Below are 11,230 nucleotides of genomic sequence, written 5' to 3'. Positions count from 1 at the left end.
CAACATAACATTTATCTTAACTGGATGGCCTAATTCTCAAATACATTTTAACCTAAAGTAGGACTTCACACACTATAGTCAATATTTACAAAACTGAAAGGTAGTCTTATGAATAATAATAAAACATCTTCTCAAACTATTTTATAAAACACAACAGATATACATCAGAACATTTTTTGTCTTCAGTTTGTCACATGCAGCGGACATGGGCACTCATCTCTATGCTTGTAACGCTGCTGCTCCTTCAAAGTCTAAACAACTCCGCGGCAGTGCTGAAACCGGAAACAAACTGTCAGGGTAAATCTTGGCTCACTTCCACACTGCAACAGACAACAGTGATTGGATGTTTAATGAGGGCTGAGGCGTGTGTGCGGGTGTGTGTCTGAGCTGCGCAGCTAAACGCACAGCGGACAGAGAGTTGAGAGTGAAGCCGACACTGGAGGCCATCGTGTGTGTCCCTTTTTCGGCTGATTTTTCCGCTACTGCAGATTATTTTGTCAACTTGTAATGTATATTAATTGTGTGAGTATATTAAAATGTGCTTTCTCAACTTCCAAAATTTTGAAGTGAGGGGGCAAGACATTTATTTAAGGGGGCTCTGCCCCCTCTTGCCCCTGCATATTTATAATATTTTCCATCGTTGCCAAGTTCGTTCTGCTAAACACACTGAAAATTTGACATACTTGAAACTAGTTTCTTTATCACTCTTTCATATTTCTGCGTCCAGGACCAAAGGGCTTTTTAAAGGGGCTACTGGGGGCCTACCAGCTACGTGGCGTCTGTGCAGCAGTTTGTGTGCCTCTTCTAGCATCCACATGGAGGAGCACCGACCGGGGCTGAGAAGAGGCTGCACAACAGCGCCCTCCAGCGCCTGGAAAGCACCATTTCCGCTTTCCCAACCCGGCAGCTTCGATGCGATGCTGGCGGAATGTTTGAGGCGGGCTCCTCAGAAAGACCCAGGTGTTGGGACAACGTCCACGGGCAGCTAGTCCTTATCGCTTCAGTTTTATAACACATCAGCATTACCTGGTCCTGAGCCATTTTGGACACAGGAGTCGACTGACAGACTGTGCAGCTCGTCTCTCCCTCTCTCTTTCTCCCTCTCTCCTTCGTTCTCTATCTCTCTCTCGCCGCTGCAGTGTGGAAGGAGCCCACACACGGAAGAAGCTGGATGGCAGCTCTCTTCCAGAAGTTCACAATGAAGACTAGCGTATGTCTGCTACTGCTCGCCGCTTTTCTCTGCGGAGTCGTGCAGAGCGAAGAGAAGGCAGCCGAGGAGGTGCAGGTGGAGGTGTTGGTGAGTGTGACAGATGTGTTACAATGTCATTCAAACACACAACACAGTAACAACAGCTATAACACATTGACAAAATACGCGCAACAGTGTTAACACTTTAACTCTTCCTACCCAAGGTGAAACCCGAAACTTGCTCCACACTTTCCAGTATGGGAGACACGCTGCAAATCCACTACACGGTAAGACAAAGAGACGGGACTTTAGTGTCTGGTGAAACATAGACAGACAGTTATGCGTGCATTGTTACTAGGGATTGTAGTGAAACCGGCCCAGCTGATGACGAACGCAGTTGTTGTCTATGTGGCACCGTCTGCATGAACCATGTGGGCACCGCTGTGTTTGTGCATTTTCTGACTCTGGACACGGATAACAATCAACTCAGCAGGCCAGCAGCTGATTCTAAATGCCCCTCTGATTGAACATGGGACAGACTGTGGTTTTCAGCCTGTCAGTGTGATTTCTTTGGCTTTATCTCGTGGATCGCTTCTGCTTTTACTATGGAGTGATTGGGCGGTGCAACACGTCAGCAATAACAGCTCTGTCACTGGGGCAGCAGAAGCACAACCAGTTAACCCAGGCACACTGTTTTATCAGCCCTCACACATGTTAATCTGCAGGATCTGAAAAACATTGTTTTATGATTTGAATTTCAGCTGCTAAGGTGTGACACACATGCGAGACACAGCGGACAAGTATTACAATAGAAGATCAATAGTGAGATAGGCTCAAATATATACTGTAATGAAGTTAAGGTTCGCATAGAGACTACATAAAGTGGAGTACATAGTTACAATATCTCTATTATAACCAACATAATAAAATAGTGAACTCGGAAAAGTTTGTTACATCTTATTTTATTAGAAATCATTTAAATCCAGATGGAAATGTTCTCGATCTTGATACCTTCTGTTAGGCACATGTAGGCCTAGCTGAAAACATAGCATACATTGTACTGGCATTGATACTGGAATTTTTTTATTCTTTGGTTTGTTTTTTATTTTTATTTCCAGTGTCCTTTCCAGTGCACTTTTCCTTAATTAAGCATCAATTAAGAGTCTAATTTTGCTCAGGGTGCTTTGCAATTGATAATTAACCCTTAATGATTACGGCCTTTGGTTAAACAAATGACACATGTAAGATTATTGCTGCTTTGTTTACTCTCTGTTCATTTATTGCTTTACTTATCAGGAACAGTCCACATTAATGAATATTGCTGTAAATACGCCTGGGTTAGCCAAGAGGTTATTTTTCAACTGTAGTCTCAGAACAGTTGTAACAAAGTCACCCTAAAAAAGATTTAAAATAATAAGTTATTGAGATGATTTATAAGCCTGCAGAGTAATAGAGAAAAGAGAATGTTAATGTTAGGACATGATTATTCATTGTCAGGTACTAACTGAAAGATAAGCAATAATACAAAGAAATGAACATTGAGCTACATTTTTGGACACTAATAATGCAGCTCAATGAAATATGGTTTTATGAAAGTGGCCAATCTTTGAGCATTGTGGCTTACAGGAACAAAAGGAAACTATAAAGTGAGAAGAGTTTATATTTAAAACAGATCTGGAAGACAAATATAATGTGTTGTCTACTATAAGTGCTTAATTTATCAAGATCTTGGCCATTCATATTATGTATATAAAGTCCAATATAAAGGTCACAAATATTTGACAGTTGACTTGCACCTACTCCTCCCTTTTCATTTCTAACTTTAAGATTTGCACAGTGAGCATTTTTAATATTTTTTTACGCATCCACAATTTATACTTTTATTTATACAGCAGTATATTACATGGTGTAACTCCAACGCTATGTCAAAAACACAATATTTTCATTCTTACTTAAAAAAAGAAGAAGAAGCATGCAACAAGTAACTGGAAATGACACATAAACACATTGAGTTCATGTCTTCATTTCTCGCCTTTTGTTGATTTTTTTTTTTTTACTGACCAGGGTAAACTGATGGATGGGAAAGTGATCGACTCATCACTATCGCGGGACCCTCTTGTTGTTGAGCTGGGAAAGAGGACAGTTATTGCCGGTAAATGGGTTAGACAAATGGGTTTGCGGTGCAGGCTGTGCTACTCTATCAGTGACACTCTGATTTGGTTACATTGAGGAGATGACTGCAGCTTGTTTTGTGGCGGGGAATTTGCTTGCTTTGCTGATTAACTCTCTTTCTCTTTGTGACTTTCTTATCAGGTCTGGAGCAAAGCTTGATTGGTGTGTGTGAAGGGTAAGTAAAAAGTAAAGGTCCATTATGAGCAAAGGGCTTAGTGATTCTTTGAATGACTGCATGCACTCATGAATTGACTTCAAAACATACCACAGTTAATGGTTTTATGATGCGATGTGAGAAACACTTTCTCAGTAAATATGTTTTGTATTTCTCATTCTCATTCAGGCAAAAAATCAAAGCCACTATTCCATCCCACCTCGCATATGGGAAGAAAGGTTACCCCCCTACAATTCCAGGTACTGAACACAGGCACACAGAGTCAGATCAATTATTTCTCCTGTTCACACTACATTAACTGTAAACCACGGCCAAAGAAAGGGTGATATGCTTAAAACCAACATCACAGTATTAATAATAATGTTTTTATAGCCATATATAATATTAATGAACATGTATGCAAAAGGACAAAATAGTCAAATTGGTGTTGAATGCAGTGACCTCTGTTCTACTAGAGTATACATTTACAGAAGCTCTGCAGATAATGAAAGTTAATGTTTGCTCAAGTCTGCACAGTGCAGCTCTATACTACTACACCAGTATTATCACATGCATTTAACATCTGCACAGTCATAGGTTGATGTGGTAGCCTGATTAAGACACATATCACGTAGCCACAGAGTCTTCGGTTTGGTTCTAGGTGTGAAGCAGGTCAAACCTCTATCTCTGCCTCATCATGTTTCCTGTCCCTCGCTGCACTTTCAGCTGGTAAAGTAAGGCAAATATACCAAACAAGCAACAACAACAACATTAGCACAGTCACACTGAACATCTGTTAAAGGATGATTCTGGTTTTATTCTACATTTTTCTAACTATCCACAAATTACATGAACAAAACAAAACAAGACCAACAAATGCATTACGCAACCTCTCTGTACTGTCTAACTTTCGTTCCCTGTCTGTGGCTCTCTGCTCCATTTTTCTCCTGTTGATCTTGAATAATGCAGAAATACTGAACAGTGTGTCAAAAACACAAAAACAACAAAAAAATAAACCCCACGCTCAGTATTTTATAAAAAACACCCGCACAAATGTTACTCAAACAGGGGTAAATATTGCTTTGGTTGGGGATTATTTTCAGGTGTGGATTAGGGTTAGGGTGAGTTTTTAAAGCATCAGGACAGTGTATGTGCTCATATTCATTGTACAAATGACACGTCACCCAGCGCAACACTGCTTTTCACAGCACAATGAAGCTCTACTGTATATACATGGAAATATAACTATCAGGTGTAGCAACACAGACTGAACTTCTTAACACCATCACTTTATTGTTTTTTATTCATATAGAATGTCATCAGTCTTGTCCTTCAAAAATATGCCAGTGACTGTTTTTTCCCTTATTTTAGATGTTAAGTTACATTTATTATCCATATTTATTTACAAAGAATACAACAGATACAGACAGGTGGCAAATTAAAGGAAAAAAACTAATGAATACCTGAATGTGTTCTTGATCTGTCTCAGGTGATGCAGCTCTTGAGTTTGAAGTGGAGGTGATCTCGCTGACGCAGCAGACGCCCTGGCAGAAAGTCATCAATGACGTGTTGCCCCTTGTATGTTTGGCCCTGGTGCCAACTCTGCTTGGCTTGGTGGGACTTTACCTCTACAACAAGGCCAACGCCCAGAAGTCTATCAAAAAGAAAGCAAAGGACAAGAAGAGCAAGAAGAAATAAGGACAAGGCAAATAACTATTTAAATAAAAAAATAAAAAAATGTATTTTGTTTTCCCTCATGTTTATTTATTACAAAATGTGCTTTTGACAAGCGTAGTAAGCAGCTGTCTTTAAAGTTCAGTGTGTGTTGTAACAGCCTCAGTAAGAGTGATGTTTGTACTGTTTGTAGGGTAGTTTGAGAAATCATGCACAGGTGTCTGCCAAGAGTTACAACACTGACAGAAAAGACAGAAACAGAGAAGTTGCAGCTTCATGAACTTGAACTTGCAGCTCATGTGCCAGATCTACAATGTAGAAACAGCAGCTGCAGCAGAGCTTTATAATAGTGCTGTACAGTTCATCACTGAAAGAGATTAGACAAGCACAATTGAAGCAACAGTTATAACAGCATATTACAGGATTGCAGTATTATAAATTGTCTTTGCTCCTTTACTGGGGATTGCACAAGTACAAGTAAGAAGATGTTACTTAATTGCAACAAGACATTATGTCAGAGTGCAAGGACGTTTTACTGCTTCACAGAGAGCTCACAGCAGCTCACAGTAGTCTTTGTCAGAGTCTTCTTTGGATGTTTTGTAACTGTATTGAATAGCTTCTTGTGTAAAAGCCTGCTTCATCATAACCAGGTAAAGGGCAGACCATTTAGAAAACGCACAACTGAAGAACAGCATGTGTTACTAAGAGATCTCCTTGGAGATGATGGTAGTATCATCTCTGCTTGATATTCTTACAAACAAAACAGAAATGATCAGAATAATGCTAAGTGTTAACAGATTTGTGAAATAATACATAAGCTTATCTGTAGCTATTTTCCTCCAATATGTTTTAGTCTCTTGAACACAACGTTATCATGGGAGGAAAGGGACCACCCAGCAATCTGATTACCTCCTATGACTGTTTAGAACTTCACAAGAGGAAGTTGGATGCATCTACTTGAAGGTCTAGCCAAAGATGAGACAGGGACTTGTGTAAGAAAGGATGGAAAAATGTTTTAACCGTGTCATGATGACCTTGTTAAATGAAAGGAAATGAAAACTTTATTCTTAAGAGATCCTCTGCTTTGATATCATCATGAGCACCAGTATATCTACCGATCTTGTCACATCCTCTAAATAAATAAACTCTCTGCAGCAGTGTCATCCAACAGCCTCTAGATTTGTAGTTGCAGATTGAGGAAACTGCACACACATCAACTTTAGACAAACTACTGATCGATACTATACAGGAAATGTTAGATGCAAAACATATAATATTATACTGGTGTTTTTTTTTTTTACTTCTTTCATCCTGTTGCTTGGTTTCCACTTGGCTATCTACAGATCTTATGGGTTTCTTTTGCACCATGGCATCCACATCACCAACAGTATATTATGGACAGCAAGTCTTAATGCAGATGTATATGATATGTATGTAATTATCCATGACTGGTAAAGCATGCAGCAAAATCAGGTAAATTAGATTTTTAAGAGTGATAGTGAGAGGGGAAAACCACCTGTCATGTTCTTTATTTCCAACAAATACATAATCAATTTTATCCATCTTTCAGTGCATAAATAATTTCTCAATCTTAGAATGAAAGTCAGTCTGTCCATCTAATTAATCTATTAATTTGGTTTCAAGCCAGTTGTCTACTGTTGGTAGCTCCACCAAGTGTGTTTTATCCTGTTAACTATAAAATCACTTACATTACTGCCAATATTCTCCATGCATACCACTGAATTTTAGATTTTTATCTTTTCTCTGCCTTTGGTTTCATTTCCACAAGTTATGAAAATTAACTTGCAGACCCACGACTTGCTTGAGTTAGTTTATGCATGGCAGTGGAGGGTGTTATTATCTTTTCTGTTCAGAGTTGCATCAATGTCGTGTGGTAATGCAGTGCAGATTTTTGCAATCTGCCTTACATTACCACCAAGACCAACCAACTTTCAATAATAGCAGACATGATGTTCCTTGAAGCAGGTCATCAACTCAGTTTCAAGTTTCAAGTTGTTTGTTATTACTGTAACTGCTTTACACATTTAAAGTAACGTGTATGACATTGTACCCATTGACTGTATATAGTTTAGTTTAGTTTAGTTTTTGGTCACCAAACTCAAACATACATGTACAAACAAAGCAAAGAATCTTATGTCCCCTTTCCTTTTCCTTCATCTCCACTGCAACTAGTGACAAGCCAAGTATAAATAAATAAATAAATAAATAAATAAAGCAGTTTCTGACCGAAAAAGTGTAGGCTGAAGTCATTCAATAGATACCAATGTACATAATGAACACAAAACCTCCACAAAAATTGGCTATGTACATAATGCACACACAACAATACAGTGTAAATACACACATGCACACACACACTCTAATATTTGCTTTGAATTAGTTCAAAGCTTTGTTTTTGTAAAGATGCAGATTCCTAAAAAATCATAGTGACCTATATCAATATCTTATACACAGTCAATGAGTGTCACAAACATACAAAACAGGTACGTTTGTTTTAATACACGGCGTCGCACAAAGGCACTATATTCTCTCGGATTAATACAGGGACAGTACTCCGCTCACTCGGGTGATGGCTGGCTGCTCTGAGTGTCTACCTAAGCACCATAGACTGGTACCCTTCCGCGATTAAAAATTATAATAAATGTATTGTACAGAAAAAATGAACATTATTTACATTTTATATTCTTTCAAATAACAGCACTAAAATTAAAATATAAATCGAAAACCTTTTTATTATTTTTATTAAAATAAAATATAAAGTCAGAGGGCGGAGCGGAGTTGCACTACTTCTCGCGGCGCAACCTCTTCCGGTCCTCTTTCCAGCTTCCCGTTCAACATGGTGAGTTCGTGACAATTGTGGCCGCTCGGCAAAAACAGAAAAAACTGTAATTTTATTCGAAAAATCTCACATAATCAGTCCATCTCGTGTATTTTAATCACACAGCTCAACCACAATGTAGGAATCTGCTCTCAGATATCGCTCTAAATGATAAAATAATGAGTCGGGGCCTAATGCTAGCAGTTAGCAAGCTAACCGTTCTGTGCATGTGTTCATGTGGTAACGCTTCTGTTAATGTCAGGAGAAGTGAGCAGAGAAAAAAAGGTTAATATAAGCATATTACACTCTCAAGATGTTAACTAACACGCCATTTAAAATAAACCAGCGGAAAACATGAATTTTTATTTTGTATAATGGCTGCTGTAATGTCAACTTGTGCTGTCTATGCTCCTCTACGGACTGAATATAATACATTAGACACACATTAAAGGATTATAGTCATTCTACAACATTATGATTGCAGAGCCTCTTTGGTTATTTTTTAGTGGTATGCGGAGTTGTACCTCCAAATGTTTTGAGTTCTTTTCCTGCAAATGTTGAAAGGCGTACACGAAAATGTACTCATACAAATGATTAAAAGTAATTGAAAATGTCTTCAGTTTTGAATGTTGAATTGACAAACAAAGAAAAGAAAAGTACTGTAACTGTACAGTCTTTTAAATCTGCTTTGTGGCAACTAATAATTCTTTATTGGGGCTGGGTACTGTTGGATAAATATGAAAAGTTGTAAGCAATACATGTTTTTTTTGTTTTTTTAAACATAAGGTTTTTCTTCAACCAGCCTTAACTAGATAATTTAAACCAAACTGTAAAGCATTGAATCCTAGCTTATGTGGCAGTTTTTGATGAAATTGACACCAATATGATAGTTCAAAAAGAAACAGTGTGGTTCATTACCTAAGCTCTTGCTTCCAGGCTGTAATTTGTAGCTCTTTCTAAGTGTGGCCTTTGTTTTACAGACCAAGAAAAGGAGGAATAACGGTCGCGCTAAGAAGGGCCGTGGGCATGTGCAGCCCATCCGCTGCACCAACTGTGCCCGTTGTGTCCCCAAGGACAAGGCCATCAAGAAGTTTGTCATCAGGAACATTGTGGAGGCTGCAGCCGTGAGAGATATCACAGAGGCTAGCGTCTTTGACTGTGAGTGTTGTTTGATTCCACCCCACACATCAATAATGGTCTGTTGTGCATTTTTGTCTCTTGCTGCTTGTACTCATCTGTACCTTTCTCCCCCGTGTCCCCTCTGCAGCATACGTTCTGCCCAAGCTCTACGTGAAACTGCACTACTGTGTCAGCTGTGCCATCCACAGTAAGGTGGTGAGGAACCGTTCCTGTGAGGCCAGGAAAGACCGCACCCCACCACCCAGATTCAGGCCCACTGTGAGTAACATCCACTATGCTATCCTGTTAACTGTCACATCTGCTCAGACAAGATCACCGTTTAGTTTATAATATACCTTTTTCACAGTAGATAAGTTACAGCTTTGCTTAATGAGTTGTTGACCAGCAGTGAGACCTGACATCAATCTTAATGTTCTATTTTTGTGTTTTTCAGGCCGGTGCACCAAGAGCTCCTCCAAAGCCCATGTAAAGCATTATTTGAACATGCTGTACTACTGGCAAATAAATTGAAAATTCTTGACAAAAACTTTGAAAGTGTAAGGCTCATTGTTCTTTGCTATCATGCGTTTGTAGTTGTAGGAAAAACAGGCCTGTCAAGTATTTTATTTGGAATAGACTTTCTTACAGTACAAAACTGACAGTAGTTTTAAGATCGAATTACGCAAATGCATAATTACATGATACACTTAAAAAGGCTCTGCAGTTACTTAAAGCGAAAGACCATTTACAGGAGTTGGGAGGTGAAAGAAGAGTGAAACTGAAGGAAACAAATAGTGCAACAAGGGAAACTTCAGAAGTTAAACATTTGAACACAAGATTTCACAAAGGTTTTTTTTCTTCTTTTTAAGGTAAAGTCAGGACTAAGTCTTCATTTGGTTATCCTTAAGATTAAAATGGAAAGATGGGTTGAGGAGCAAACAGCATTGGTACCACATGCATCAGGTTTAGAAGCACATTACTTTCAGTGTAGCACAATAAGAGAAACATCTACACCCACATTCTCAACGTATGAAGGGGACAGAAGGCGGAACCTTTTCAGATGAGTTTTCCTCCAAAATTTGCAACTTAAATACAACTTCGGCAGAGGATTGCCTACAACATGAACTGTCCTCCTGGCTGTTACTGTTTTTGTACAATTTGGGTGACAAAAGGTCTGAGGGATCAGGTCAATAAAAGTTTTCTTTGGCTTTAGTGGTCAGCATCAAAGTTCTTCCCTCTTTTGATGGATCTATAGTCAACTGATTGCAAAAATGATAAATGAATTCTGCCTACTAGTAGGTTTTAGGTCCACAGCTGTAAAGACTTAAAAATGTAAAAATTCCAACTGTAGGGGAAAAAAATGTAGAGAAGACCTCAGGCCAAAGGCACAATAGCAAAGTACTAGACAGAAATCACACCAACTGATGAAGTACCATACCTGGGTCTCTAGTTGCAATTTTTTGCTTAAATAAAGAATATACAGTGAATGAGTGTAAGAAATCAGTTGGGCTTTTTTGGCAAACTTATGACAATTTCAGTGATGTGCAACAACTACGATGTCAAATGATCAGTTATGTCAGATTTTAAAGAGCAGGGAACATAGTTTTTGGAGTCTTTTCTACATGTTGACCACAGAATGAATTGTTGGTATTAAGGCAAAATAATTGGACTATTAAATTGAAACAATTACTTTGGAAGAGAAACTTTTAGCATCACCTACTTAGGTTTGTGTTTCTGTACTAGTGAAAAAACTCACCACAGTGCACTGTGCCTTTCTTTTAAGACTCACAACAATGTGCACTAAAACCAACTTTCTGATCAGGTAAGTGTGGTTTCACCTAAGAAAAAAATCTAAAAACATAAGTAAATTTAGATAAACATTTACATTTATTTAAAAAAACAAAACCCCAAATGATATTTTCTAAATGTCTCCTTCAAAACTGAATGGAGATAACTGAAAAACAGACATTTTTACCATCTACAAGGTTCAACGGACAGCAATGAAAAGAGGAATTTTACCTTTTGCGGTTTTCTTACTAATTCACATTGTATATACAAATTTGTCATATACTTTGACTAACTT

General features: G+C 38.4%; 2 protein-coding genes across 2 annotated transcripts; both read left to right on the top strand.

The window, feature by feature from the left end:
- Positions 1-885: 885 nt before the first annotated feature.
- Positions 886-5,257, top strand: fkbp11 (FKBP prolyl isomerase 11). Its single transcript, XM_053316491.1, has 6 exons — positions 886-1,297; positions 1,414-1,476; positions 3,254-3,341; positions 3,503-3,536; positions 3,705-3,775; positions 5,005-5,257. The coding sequence occupies exons 1-6, from the start codon at positions 1,172-1,174 to the stop codon at positions 5,211-5,213; spliced, it is 591 nt and encodes a 196-aa protein (XP_053172466.1). The 5' UTR covers positions 886-1,171; the 3' UTR covers positions 5,214-5,257.
- Positions 5,258-7,994: 2,737 nt separating this feature from the next.
- Positions 7,995-9,694, top strand: LOC128356060 (40S ribosomal protein S26). The gene is made up of 4 exons (XM_053316493.1): positions 7,995-8,049; positions 9,009-9,186; positions 9,296-9,426; positions 9,602-9,694. The coding sequence occupies exons 1-4, from the start codon at positions 8,047-8,049 to the stop codon at positions 9,635-9,637; spliced, it is 348 nt and encodes a 115-aa protein (XP_053172468.1). The 5' UTR covers positions 7,995-8,046; the 3' UTR covers positions 9,638-9,694.
- The last annotated feature ends 1,536 nt before the right edge of the window (positions 9,695-11,230 follow it).

This window comes from Scomber japonicus, chromosome 3, assembly GCF_027409825.1.
Source record: "Scomber japonicus isolate fScoJap1 chromosome 3, fScoJap1.pri, whole genome shotgun sequence".
In the NCBI taxonomy this organism is placed as follows: Eukaryota; Metazoa; Chordata; class Actinopteri; order Scombriformes; family Scombridae; genus Scomber; species Scomber japonicus.
The sequence above is the reverse complement of the archived record's forward strand: the minus strand, read 5'-3'. Positions and strand labels throughout refer to the sequence as shown.